General features: G+C 40.8%; 1 protein-coding gene across 1 annotated transcript; it reads left to right on the forward strand.

Annotated features, from left to right (window-relative positions):
• The first annotated feature begins 1,691 nt into the window (after positions 1-1,691).
• On the forward strand, positions 1,692-13,952 carry LOC139135586 (FAD-dependent oxidoreductase domain-containing protein 2-like). The gene is made up of 10 exons (XM_070703054.1): positions 1,692-2,374; positions 6,588-6,656; positions 7,223-7,514; positions 8,009-8,309; positions 8,898-9,240; positions 9,731-9,976; positions 11,234-11,329; positions 11,668-11,797; positions 12,331-12,562; positions 13,119-13,952. Exons 2-10 carry the CDS (start codon positions 6,644-6,646, stop codon positions 13,278-13,280), a joined length of 1,815 nt encoding a protein of 604 aa, XP_070559155.1. The 5' UTR covers positions 1,692-2,374; positions 6,588-6,643; the 3' UTR covers positions 13,281-13,952.
• Positions 13,953-14,886: the final 934 nt, after the last annotated feature.

The raw sequence follows: 14,886 nt of genomic DNA on the forward strand, positions 1-14,886 counted from the left end.
TTCCTATGGTGCAACACAAAGAGCACATGTGCATAAATACCCTAGTATGGTTTTATATTAGCGTGTAGCCCAAACTTTGATACAGAGTGTAATATAATCAACCTATTTACTTTTACATATGTCAGGATACTTTGAGACGTTTAACCCTTTGAGCGCCAAAGTCAATTTCTGTCGCCTTCATAAATATACCCGAGTCAATTTTTTGAGATTTATGCAAAAATTTTGATAAAAAGCTGTATCCAATGAAATGTGATGTCCATTTGGTCCAAAATTATCAAAAATTGCAGAAAATTTCATATTTATCGGGAAAATGTTTAACTAAAATTTTGGTGGGAAAAATAGCAGCACTCGAGGGTTAATTACGGCAAAACACAATCTATTTCTGATCTGTTACCTTGACCTATGTCGGTTGACAGTCGACGACCCAGTTTTTTCATCGCTGCATGTACATGATGTTAACATTAAAGTTGCAAATTAAGCATGGTTTTATGACGTCACCCAGAATTGCAACTTCCACTTTACTTACCACAAGTTTGTCACTGTTCTCAACTGTTGGAATTGCTCATAGGCATAAACCGATGCATTTGCCATGCTGCTATAATGCATTGGCAGTGGACCGATCCACTATCTATGGTTAATGATAATGGCAAACTTCATTACTGTAGTTATTAATGTCACTTTTTTGCCGTTATTGTTGTTATTTTTGTCGTCGCTGTTTTTACTGTCGCCTTATTCAAAATAAATGACGTTCTGGTTGAACTCTCAGCTAAGTAACAGCGTGCAAGCGACAATTGAATCTACACTCCGCGGTGACACTAACTGTGTATGCACGGAGGGGCCGTTTTTCTATGCGACAACCATGAATTGGAACCAATTTGCATTTCTCTTTAAAGCTCAACTAGACGGTATTTCGTGCACAGAATTGCAGTTAGGAAAATCTGCGATTACGTCAACCTAGAAACTTGTCCCACACCGCAATGGGTACATTAGTCAAATTAGCCTCTCATATATATTGGATCCCAACAGAGTTTAGTAGAATGACAGTGTTCATACCTCCAACATGGGAAACGGGCCTTAACATTTGAGAGTTTATGAGGACACGAAATGAGGTCAAAGGGTCAACAGAGTATACTCTGATAACAGTTGTTGTAAAAATTGTACATCCAGAAAAGTCAAATTTGCATACTCAGCATACCCCGATGCTGTTGCGGTCTAGCTTGTGGTTCAAGGTTATCATAGACCGTCGAGAAACGTTTGTCTCGAGGGTCTATGGTTCAATCGAAGTTGTTTGTGTCACTGTGCATTCTTAATAGTTACTATTGTTTGCTCGATTTACAGTAGCATATGATAAGCTTTACAGGTTTTCCAAACGCCCTAGCCTGAGCCTAAAATTTGGTCTTACAAAATTGCAGTACAAGTATGGTATACGATTGTTTTTCCTACTTCAATGTGCTAGTGTTACCGCATAGACAGTAAAGCGAACCCTCTCTTTGGTTACTGTGTGTCTTTCTCTGACTAACCATGGGCGTCTGTGGTACACCCATGCACTGACTGACTGACTGACTGACAGACAGATAGATTTATGTCTAGCTGTATCGTGTATGCGTGTACGTACGCATCACAAACTCACATTTTACATGAGCATTTTTCAATCATCATAACGTTATCCATGGTGGAATACGTGTCGAGATATGCATGTGCGTTCATCCGTTTCTTTTCGGCTCAAAATCGTCTTTTGGGTGACATATTCATCCTGCAACATGCACTCTCGTCCCACTTTCGAAACATCCGGTGCAGTGTCTGCTGATGTCCATCGCAAATGCCAACTTTACATATGTAAACGCGACATTTATCATCAAACACAAAGGCATTGATATAGAATGACTGATGGGTCAATTGAGTACACATGTATATGTGTTTATGAATATTTCCCCTGCATCGATTGGTCAAACGGTCATTGTGCGTAAGTTTGGCTGAACTTCACCAGTGATAACAGTCTAACCCGTTTTAAATGCCATAGTTGAACGACAATTTGCATACGTTATGGCTTCTACACACTGTGTAACGGAGTTCGAAACATGTCAATAAAACCCCACGTGGCATTTCGCTTGGTGACTGACAGCGCTCTCGTACTCATGTGACGATATTTGACTGCTCTCATTGGATGTGCTGGAGTGAAATGTTGAGGAAAAGTCACCTGAGTCCATATGTAAAATAAGGTGAACTGTTTATGCATTGATACTCTTAAAACTGCACTGCAATCGAGCACACAGTGCTGTCAGGGTCACTACAAGCACCAATTTGGGTCGGACTCAGTACAGTCGAGCTCTACGGTTACTGATAGCTGTCACCTTGTGCTCCCTGTCACTAACAGGTAAGACTTCTTTCGGTAATTTAACTAGTTTAACAGCGCCCCAAGAATTAGAACTTTCCACGATCGGTAAAGCACAGGATCAATGTGCTGGTACAGGCAGAAGTTTCGGCAAATCTCAAAACCTTGGCCTTGTCTAACCCTCTAAGTTAGCAATCGAAAACGACCTTCTACTTTCGCCCTCACGCAGCAATCCGGGGGAAAACACTTAGATCATGATAACGTAGACCAACGGTGGGTGCCCACATAAAATTGAACTATGACTGCCACTGGTCTACTGTGACTTTTAATACTGCACCTTTTTGTCGAATTACAGGTCAAGTTTAAGTTGATAAGAGACCTAATTATTTTACCAGAGATCGAGCATTTTAGACCATTTTAGTTCTTTTCCTTCATGGCCTCAATAATCAGCATTTGGCATCGCTACTTTACTAGTACTTTTCCCTGGCTGTAGCATTTGTGCAGAATTCAAAGGTCGCGTGCAGAAGAAAGAGAGCGCTACAATGGCCGACCTTAACATTCGGAAGATGTTCTCACAAATATTTATTGCACGTACTAGGTTACCCGTCCGTCTCCGTGTTCCAAACAAATGTCTTTGTGGGCGATTTTTTCCAGGACACAGGTGTGTTTACGACGCAGAAATCTCAAGACCTTGTCAATAACGGAGAAAAAGAATGTTTTCATGTAACTCACGAAAGGAATCGCGTATGGATGATTAATAAATAGCTTAAAATAATAGTTAGAAATGTCATGGCCCTGTCACGAAAAGTAATGTCGCCAGATGGTTCGTAGAGGATTACATTGCGCATTGATATTACACAACAAGGGGACATTTGGAAGTGGTTTTATGATGTGGTAAGAAGTCAACTGCCTCAACCATAAACTTCATTTTCATGTCAATAATTTTGATTACTTTTAAAAATGTCAGTAGTGAACTGGTTTGCAATTGTCTTACATTCGGATTTGCGTATCGATATTTTGGGAACGTGATTGAATTGCAACCTGATGTTTAACAACTCGTATGTGAGGGCGTACTACGCCCAGCGGCACTGACGTTTCCGATCGCGAACTTAGAGGGTACGGCTATGGGCATCGTCCACTCGCACGGGTCCGTTACTTGCAGTGCACTAGTACCGACAAGAGACATCGGCAAGCGAAGATGAGCTATAGGCTACAGCTATGACCGTGACCGTGGCTAGTCGACCACTATATACTGTGGGTCCATAGCTGTGCTGGTTACAGACCGGATTCCTGCCTTTTACGGGCTTGTTTTGACTTTTACGACTTTTAATCCTTTTTACCACTTTTAACCCACTTTTAACCGCCCGTAAAAGGCAGGAATCCCGTTTGTACCCACCACAGCTATGGACCCACAGCTAGTCGACCACAGACGCCAGATGCACGGGCTGTCTCACGTATAATATTTCTGTACATTACTGAGCACTGAACGCTCCATGTGGTGCGCATGTTGGGTAGATGGAGTGTACTACTGGGTACCGTTCAGTTTTTACGGCCGGGGGGGGGGCGGCAAAATCCAGGGGGGGGTCATCATAATTTTGGAATCCGCAAAGGGGGGGTCATCGCTTTTTCACCGGTAGGAAAGGGGGGGTCACCACATTTTCAAAAACATAATACCAACAATAAAGTTCACTTTATGCCATGGCCATGATCGACCCTCTTTACCGACGGGCCGCCTTCGGCGGCCCACTACAATAAATATACATTATGTATTACCCATGACCCTCTTAACGGGCAGACGCCTTTGGTGGCCCACTCCAATTAGGTTTACTTCATGCAATGGCCATGATTGACCCTCTTTACCGGCGGGCGCCTCCGGCGGCCCACTACAATAAATTGACTTTATGTAATACCCCACGGCAATCTTACCGTAAAATTCCCAATTGAAGCCGCGGCTTGTATTAGAAACATTTTTGAGGGACCCCTGGGATCACGCACTGAATAATGGTAATGGCCGCGCGCCTTCAGCGGCCCTGTCCAGTAAAGTCTACTTTATGCAATAGCCATGATCGACCCTCTTTACCGGCGTGCCACCTTTGGTGGCCCACTAGAATAAAGTTGACTTTACGTAATGGCCCATGACCCTCTTAACCGGAGGGCTGCCTTTGGCGAACCACTCCGATAAAGTTTACTTTATACAAGTCCATGGACATGAGTTGTCTATGGAAATGAAGTTAAAAATTGCCTTACAGTCGTCGTAATTAACAGACGTTTCAATGGATGTGGCTGAGAAGTTTGTGAACTGGCATCGAATAAAGTGCGCTGCGTACCGGAGTTCAAATCCAAACCATGCGGGTAAATTTGACATATGGGTTTTGGTTATTTTTCAGGGGGGGGGGTCATCAATTTTTTTCGTCTGACAAAGGGGGGGGGTCATCATTTTTTCACAAAAAATGCAGGGGGGGTCTATATTTTTTTGAACACCGGCGACAAGATTTTGCCGGCCCCCCCCCCCAGGCCGTAAAAACTGAACGCTCCCTAGAAATTTCAGATCCTGTCATCAGTGTCATATCACAACGTCCACATACTGTAGGCCTATATACCAGACAGAAATTTCAGAGCCTGTCACATCACTGTGATCACAGCAAAAATGCCATCGCAACGCTGGATACAGATCTGTATATATATATTGTCCCTGTGGCAGAGCCCTGTGAAGTCTTTGCTGACTCAGAACCATACTACTTTGTTGTGTCAGACCTGCTCAAGGCATTTCACAGGGGCGAAATGGTGTGTGTGAGGGGGTAGACAGGTAGGAACAGACAGATACGAAGAGAAAATGTAGACGAGGAACAAAAAAATAGACGGAGAAACACACAGAGATATTGCCTTTTTGTCTGATGCCTTAATTCTTGAATTAATGTGAAATAGAACTGTAGAAGTATCTCTGACTACACCCTGGGGTGCTATGATGTTTCAGGGAGTACCTGGAAAAGTGCGATGATCGAAAGGCAACTTGATAAAAATAAAAATACACTTTGCAAATGCACTTTATTGATTTATATTGAAGCTGTCAAAATTAAGCACGGGTATATCAAATCAGATTACTTCTTGCGTCATAACGGTGGAGGAACCTCGGACGTACATGTATAAATCAGATGCAAATCTTTTGAAGCCACGTGCCCAAAGGTCATAAAGCTTTGACCTTTTGTTCTGAACTTTCTACGAGTGTCAGTTTGTGACCCATTGGACTCAGATGGCAGCTAAAGAGGGAAATAAATAAGCTATTGAATAAAGAATACTAATTCGCGTTCTCTCGCGATTGTCGTTTGTGAACGCAGCTAATGCTAATCTCAAATGTAGTTTTTAATACTATTGACGTTTGTTTTATACAGAATTGAAAAATTTTGATATATATGTACATATACATATAATATATATAATATTTATTTATTTTATTTATTTACACTTTTACTGAGCGACCGAGTTACTCAAAGAGTAATTTTCGTCGGGGCTCAAATGTACAGAGAAGAAAAGCAGCAGAATATCAGTACAAAGAGCAAAAATCTCAAAAAAAGAACAAAACTAATTACTAATTACAGAGGAACATTTTCTTTTATGAATTGTTTCACTTTCACCTTAAACGTTGTTATATTTGGAGCATGTCTTAATGCACTGGGTAAAGAATTCCAGACTTGCGATGATCGATATTTAAAACTTCTCTGACCCATACATATATTTGCTTTGGGAATATTGAAATCCATTTTTTCTACAGAACGTGTATAATATTGGTGAATTCTACTTCGGAAGATTAACATATCTGAAAGATATTGCGGAGCATTACCTGTCACACAGTTAAATGTTAAAATTGCAAGGAAATAATAAATTCTTTGTCTTACTGACATAACATTGAATACAGAAAACAATTCAACAGAAGGAAAATCATAGGGCAATTCAAAAAGTACACGCAAAGCTCTCTTCTGCGGTGTAAAACGTTTCTCTAGATTTTTTTCAGTCGTATATATATATATATATATATATATATATATATATATATATATATATATATATATATATATATATATTATATATATTAGTAATTTAGGGGTGTTGTGTACGATGACAGTTCTGGTCACGTCATAGGAGTTAGTATCGGCTCCACTCACATTAGGAGACAGGTTGAAGAAAAAACAATTGCTTACCGAGAGATATCGCTGTTCTTGATCAGAATATCAAAAAATATATCCCTTATTCATTCCAGATTCCGGATCACCCTTGACCCCATCCGTGTCTTGAGGAGATATAACAAATCTGAAGATGGAACAGACCGGTACGTATTAGCGTTTTCATTGCCCTCAGAAAAGATTCAAGGCGAGCAACTGAACTATCTGTGCATCGCTGGAAAGATATAGAAGCATTTTAAGTAGAGACGTTAATCTAGAAGTCTTTTCAAAGTCTGTTTGTAAAGTGAAGCCACGTACAGATGAAAATAATGACACTGAAACTTAACAATGACGAGATTCAAATAATATATCCTCTCGGCATCGCCACGTTAGAGCCGAACATGATCTATCTACCAGGTGTTCATGGTTGTAACATAGATCACCCTATATAATTAATCGCATTGAAGACATAATGATATACATGTGATAAAACTGTACCAAATTGTATGAAGCTTGCCACAAGTATTGATCACCCACAAGATATGTGCTGTGAAAGGCATTGGGCATTCCGCTAATGGTACACTAAAGTACAACTCACACGCACAGGCATTCGCCTCTTCAGTACTGCAAATAGAAACCATGTAAATAAAGACTGATGATATAGCAACCCCACTACCTTCACCTATCACCACAGTCATCAACATCAACACTGCATATCTGACTGTTCTTTCAGATTTCCAGTATGGAATCATTGGAGCAGGTCCTGCCGGTGTTCAGATGGCCTATTGCTTGGAGAAAGCCGGCAAAGACTACATGGTCCTAGAAAAAAACGACTGCCCTGGGTCATTCTTCAAAGTACATCCTCGTCACCGCACACTGATCTCCATAAACAAGAGATTTAACTATTTCCCTGAGAAAGAGTTCAATCTCCGCCATGACTGGAACTCGCTCCTCTGTGACGATGATGACTTGCTATTTACCAAATACACTGATGAACTTTTCCCGTCAGCTGATGTCCTCGTCAAGTAAGTAAAGATCATTTCTCGGGGAGGGAGGGGGGAGGGGGGGGACATGCCTTTAACTCATGGACATCCTAATCGAAGAAGGTCGTTTCCAAATTCGTAAAACCCATCTGCATATACAAGTATGTGGTCACCTACTAGCATTAATGAAAAAATTCAAAGCGTCGAAGACGCTGACGTCGAGAACACTCAGTCAACTCTTTCTTTCTCGAGACTGCGCACTGCTCAGAACCTCAGACAACTGAGTTGCCTGAATTCGAACGGGAGTCTTACCACGGTTTCGCGTCGGTTATTGAATGATCAGCCAATTGCGTCCACCTAAGCTTCGTTCATGGTAAACTAATAGGAGAGAGAGAGAGAGAGAGAGAGAGAGAGAGAGAGAGAGAGAGAGACACGCATGATATACACCTACGCACCATTTTGGCAATCACGCATTTCTGAATATTTAAGTTATTATTTCACCATGACAACAAATTTGTATGTCACTTATTTCCTAGGTACATGCACGACTACGTTGAAAGGTATAATCTCAAAGTTCGCTACAACACAACCATCGTCAATATCCATAGGGAGGCTATTTTGGGCGGCAAATTCCGTTCTCGCTTTATACTTACTGACAGTGAGGGAAACAAGACGACCTGCAAAGTTCTATTGGTTGGTACCGGTGCTGCCAAACCCCATGACCCTGACATCGAAGGTATTGAACATGTCAACACATATAACGACCATTCACTTGACCTGAAAGAGTACGAAAACAAGAAAGTACTCATCCTTGGTGGAGGAAACAGCGCTTTTGAAGTAAGTGCACTGCTGTCCATCGGAACAGACGAGAGTTGCCACCATTTCCAATATCGATTGCCCTTTTAGCTTTAGTGGTGTCTGCACGCTCGCAGCTAGTCATAGACTCTCTCAATGTCCGTGTACTTACATCTTAAGAGGGTAGTGGAAGGAATAAACTTCAGAAAACTCTCATCACTTTATTGGCGGTTTGATCGCGAAACCAACAGTCGCCAGCTACCGCGTATGCTTATAAGAGAGATGCAAAGAGCACAGAAAAAGTTATAGACACAGCCCAATTGACCTATATAACAAAGGAAAGCATGTATTTTAAAATGTGTGCGTCTCCCCTTTGTGCGGTAGTGCAATTTTCAGTTATTTTGCAGAGCCAAAACTTGAGTATTTCTACAAAAGACTCTGCTACAATCATATTAGTGTACGATATGGCATGAAGCTGCTGTTTCACTTCAAGAATTTGTCTCGAGTGTAATGTATTGGGTAATTAAGACAATCGATTAACAACCGTACTTTTCTACATATGTTTTTTCTTCTTGGCGTCTTTATTGCAATTTAATTAAAATGCCGATTTGCAACTTGTCTCTTTCACAGACGGCAGATTATTTGGCAGGTAGCGCAGCCTTGATTCACATGTGCACCAGGACACCTGTTACTTTGGCATGGGACACCCATTTTGTGGGCAACCTGCGTGCTGTAAACAACTCCATATTGGACATGTACCATCTCAAATCCCTTCATGCACTGCGTCAATGTGACACCAAGAAATTCATCAAAGAAGACGACGGCACGATCACGCAGGTGTTCGACATGGAGCTGGCCCACTGGGATCCGCCAGGCACAGCGACATTCACGAGCAAAGGTTATGACAAAGTTATCCTGGCAACTGGATGGAAGTTCATCAATATTGATATGTTTGATGACAGCTGCAAACCAGGTAAATTAATTTGATTCCTTCACAATGGCTGAAATTTGAGGTGTCCTCTAATTGTAACGTAAGTCGAAGAAAGGTCAGGGCCGAGCAACAGCATAATATCATTAACCCTTTGAGTGCTGTAATTTCTCCTACAAAAATTTTACTGCTACATTTTACCAATATTTAAAATGTTTCTGAATTCTTTTGATAATTTTGGACCAAATGGACATCACACTTCATTTTCTTCGATTTTTTATCAAAATGCTGGCAAAATCTGAAAGAAATTGACATGGGTATATTTTAAAAGTGACAAAATTGACTTTGGTGAGCAAAGGGTTAACTGAAATTACATAGGGACGTAAGGAAATTGGTGGATAGAACTTTAGCGGTTACACATATTGAAACAACTTACGAAAGGACACTCAAAGGGTATGGATTGAAGCGTATATTTTGCTCAGTGGTGAACAGAATGCAATTTTGTGTATGATTGTGACTTTTTCCATTTTCACAGAGACACACACGTTTGGCAAATACCCTGTCCTTGACGAACACTGGGAGACTACTGTACCTGATCTTTATTTCATCGGCACTGCAATGCAAGCACGAGATCGCAGAGCAGCTTCGGGTTTCATCCATGGTTTCCGTTATAATGTCCGCACGCTGTCTTATATGCTCGGTCTACGCTACGACGGTGACGATCTCTGGAAAAAGGTGTTTCCGAAGCTGGACGCTGATGAAATTGCTACTTTCATGACTCGTAAGTGCTCAATGTTTGTGCGAATTTGTTGATTGCTACCTTCTTTCCTTACCACTGACAAGGTGTGGGTGTTTTTATGTATCAGTATTCCGCATGTTCGCTGAGTGCGCCCTCACGAGTATAACCACTTCTGAATCACCTTAGTGACTTGACAACATCAATGTGGGCCTCCTCGGCAATCAAAGTAGTTGAACAATACACTACCATGCATGCGTACCTTAAAGTGCATTTTCAGTGGATTTCTAATTTCTCAACTTGGTCTCATTTCAATTAGGTGACAGTGAAAATAAAGGCATTTTTTATCGTAAGCAGCCTAACATCTTCTCGCATAGCATTGCATTGCACTGCACTGCATTGCATTGCATTGCATTGCACTGCATTGCACTGCATTGCATTGCATTGCATTGCATTGCATTGCATTGTCTCGCATTGCAATTGCTTTGCATCGCATCGCATTGCATTGCATTGCATCGCATAACATTGCGCTGCACTGCACTGCATTGCATTGCACTGCATCGCATTGGCATTGCATTGCATTGCATCGCATCGCATTGCATTGCATTGCATCGCATAACATTGCGCTGCACTGCACTGCATTGCATTGCACTGCATCGCATTGGCATTGCATTGCACTGCATTGCATTGCATTGCATTGCATTGCATTGCACTGCATTGCATTGCACTGCATTGCATTGCATTGCATTGCATTGCATTGCACTGCATTGCACTGCATTGCATTCCATTCCATTGCATTGTCTCGTATTGCATTGCATTACATTGCATTGCTTTGTCTCACATTGCATTGCACTGCATTGCATTTGCACTGCATTGCATTGAATTGTCTCACTTGCATTGCACTGCATTGCATTGCATTCCATTGCATTGTCTCGTATTGCATTGCATTACATTGCATTGCTTTGTCTCACATTGCATTGCACTGCATTGCATTTGCACTGCATTGCATCGCATTGCAATTGCTTTGTCTCGCATTGCGTTGCATTGCAGTGCATCGCACCGCATTGCATTGCAATGTGATTGCATTGCACTGCATTGCACTGCGTTGCATTTGCACTGCATAGCATTGTACTGCATTGCATTGTCTCGCATTGCATTGCATTGCATTGCATTGCATTGCATTGCATTGCATTGCATTGCATTGTCTCGCATTGCGTTGCCTTGTCTCGCATTACATTGCATTGCATTGCTCTATGTATTCCCTTGCACTGACTGATACTGTTTGCCCTCTTTCAATTACAGATCATGTTAGTATTTCGTCGGCCCTCTATCAGCTTGGTCAAGGATTTCTGTGCGACGTTGCCGTCTTGAAACCAGGGCAAAATTTGCTGAAGGAAGGTAGAGTACTTTTCATTGGCATTCTATTACATAAGTTGTTTCTTGTCAGTCGCTGACCCTCCAACGCGTCAACGTGCATCACGACCAGAAACTCATGATCTGAGTGTTTCTATCATTCTGTTGTTTGAATTTTGTCAAAAGTTCACGTGGAAATCTCAATATGAGGCACATCTGTCGTTTTCAAGAACCCAGTCTCCCAAACTTCTCAACCAGACTCCTCTCCTTAACGAAAAAGTATATATATTGAGGTTTTTTATTGAAAACTTCGCTCAAGATGAGCGACTTTTTATGTCAAGCGACTTCAAGACCCCACTCTGGAATATATGTCATGTTTGCAGGTGGAAACGAAACTATGGCCGGTACTCTTGAATACTATTATGAACTGCCACGTGCCTGGGTTTTGAAGAATGACTACTTCATGAGTCAAGAACACATGCTAATTATAACCATCGAAGATAGTCACCACAGGTATGTGACATTGGAATTCAGGTGATTACGATGGGGTTGATTGGATGATTCTTTCATGGAAACATCATCCAAGTTTGATATTGAGTATTGAATCTAAAACTCCACCACAAGTGTATGCACCCCACTTTTTTTACTTAATTTAACCTTTAGGTGGCAATCGCTCAACGTCCTGCGCATGGCACATTGCTTGGACGAAGGAAAGAACACATTTATCATGGACAATGCGGAATTACGTTTTTTTGACTCAGACTTCTGTATCATGTCAGTACGCTTGCGTGAATTTCTGAATGTCACCGGTGAATACAAATTTGGTTCTCTTTACTTGCGGACGCGTTTCAAACCAATCGTTTTGGTGTCGAGTGCAAAATGGCCAGAAATTCTCGAAAACACTAAGAAGAGTGCCCGACGTTCAAGATTGAGGGAAGAAAGTTCGTCAGTACATGTAATCGCTCTGTGAACCCAACTATTTGTTATCGCTCTGTGAACCCAACTATCTTATCGTAACTTTTATATATTAAAATATTTGTTTTCAGATTTCCAAACGTCAGTGCGACTGAATTCTTCAAGCCCGGTGACATGAATCCACGTGATTGCAAATGCACAGCTTTTCCACAGGGAGTCTTCTACTCATACAAACGCGGTGTTCTGGAAGAAGAACTTCATGTTGGTGGCTCCCTCGTTGTCAGGGCTGACAAAAGGATATTTGTCGGAGACACAAATCCAGAGCGCTTCAGTAACAAAATCAAGAACCTTCTTCACAGACAGGTAACTACCCATGCTCACATGAACGTTGTTTTGTGCCAGAAATTAGTAACCGCTAAGAACACTTTATGCACCTATGGCTTGTGTTTGAAAGAACATATCCATGTGTCTATATTATTTAGAACCAAGGCCAACATAATTTGAACGATACAGAAATAACTAATAATATTTGTTGAATTCAACTTTGCTAATTAAAAAAGCGGTTTAGGCAATATATGAGTTTTAAAATTCTGAGTTGTTACATCATGATGAATTGGTATTTGTACTTAAGACTGCCGCGATAATGTGATGAATTTGCGACCATAGCATCCTTCTCTGTTTTATACCTTAAAGGTATACAGTCACCTGTAATCTAAATATGCCTACATATGGTCAAAAAGACGTTCCTCGGTATTCAAATGCCCGTGTGAGGGCGCTGTTTTTAAAAAGCGGCCACCCGCTTAAAATCTGTGATTGGTTAGATTTTCTCTTTTTCTATGGTAACTGTGGCAAAATTGAAACAAGTGACAGTATACCTTTAATTGAACGATAAACACAAGGTTACGTTTGTCTCTTTCAGATTGGTATTGGCCGTGGCGACCATTTCGAAAGACTCTTCCCAGACGAAGAATGGAAGAAGGTTTACAGGCCTTGGACAGAAGAGGAGATTGAAGAGAGGCGAATGAAAGAGATGGCAAAGAAGTCGATGAAATTCGAGTGCAGACTTGGTATTGACCAATAAAAATTCAGTTTCGGGACTCTAAAATCATAACAAACAAGAATTTCCGGAGAAGCTTTTCGTCACAGTGTCAATCTAAATAAAGACATGATATAAATTATCATGGATGAATAACGATTTCATTTATGACATCACGCTCAAGTTTTAGGCAAACTCATCACAGTGTAAAGCTGAAAAAGACATGCTATGAACACGAAATTTATCATGGATGAATAACGATATTTCATTTATGACATCAAGATCAAGTTTTAGGCAAACGTTTTTTCCGTGTAAGTATTTTTGAAACTCCACAAACCCTGTTTATTTTTCATAGTAAATCTGTATGTACACTTTGAGTAATAAAGTGACTGGTGACTGAAGTGAAATACATCTCCAAAGAAAAGAAATTTCACAGGACTTTTACGGTGCTCCGTTATGAATTTCATAGTATTCGTACTTACTGGAGATGTCGTTCGATGTTTGTTCACACTGGCTGATATTTCAAAGGAGGCCAGCTGACTTGCTACTTTCGTTAAACGATAAAGATGATTAGCATACCAGCCTTTGTTCAGTGACAGATTGAAGAACATCCAATAAAAATGAAGTTTACTGTAAACTGAGACCTTATTGTCATGGAAACTTCATTGTTTGGGGAGAGATGACGTAAATAAATCCAAAGTTACTTTTTAAAATTTACTCTTTGTATTAATACCCGCTAACATAGAGAGTTCTTAGCTTATCTTCAAGTTGGAATGGCGGAGTAACATGTACTTTACCAAAAGATGTTATTCATTTTAAATTCTTAAGATCTAAAACATGAGGACTCGAAACTGTAAGATAATAGTTTATTCAAATGCACAACCCTGATAGCTGGGTAGGATTTGGTAATCAGTTAAACCGCCATGCCAACCGCACATCTTTTCTCTTCAGTACTGCTAAACAACTTTTCCCCCCAAAGAACACCTGTCTTGCAATGCACATTTACTAAATCCTTTGTGATGTTATCGTCCTTCAAAGCATACGGGTGCACTTTTTCCTTTCCCTTTGTCTTTCAAAAGAGTAGTCATTTTACTGTCAATACTTTGGATTATGCCGGTCACCGTCCATGAGAGCTGGTCTGAATTGTTCTAATAATTTACTCTGACGGTAGATGTACATGTACCTTGTTAACAACTGTCTTCAAAGTTTAAAGTTAACGTTTGCCACGAATTGCTTCGTTGCCTTTTCACCAACTTGGCAAAGAACGCTCTTACATGGTCATTTGAACAACAGCTAAATTTCCCGAACGCATTTTTCTTAGTCCAAAGAAATACTGTTTGCCTTTCTAGTACCCCCTTTGATTATATCAGCACATACCACCGTCAATGATGAAAGTGAACAATATAAGCTTACAGATGAACTGATTCTCACCAAATGCCTATAAAACTGTCCCAGTTTTCTGTTCGTTGCCTTCGCTCCCAAATACAAGCATATTGTCTATGCTTCGTCTGATCACTGTCAATTCCGTCGTTGCTACGAAATGTTAAGGCTGCGTTCACAAATAACGATTAGGGGGGGGGGGCTGGAGGAATCTCGATTGAAATCTTATTTTTTTTCAGATCCCCCCCTAAGTACCCTAAAAAAATTTCAA

The sequence above is a fragment of the Ptychodera flava genome, chromosome 6, assembly GCF_041260155.1.
Source record: "Ptychodera flava strain L36383 chromosome 6, AS_Pfla_20210202, whole genome shotgun sequence".
Taxonomy (NCBI): domain Eukaryota; kingdom Metazoa; phylum Hemichordata; class Enteropneusta; family Ptychoderidae; genus Ptychodera; species Ptychodera flava.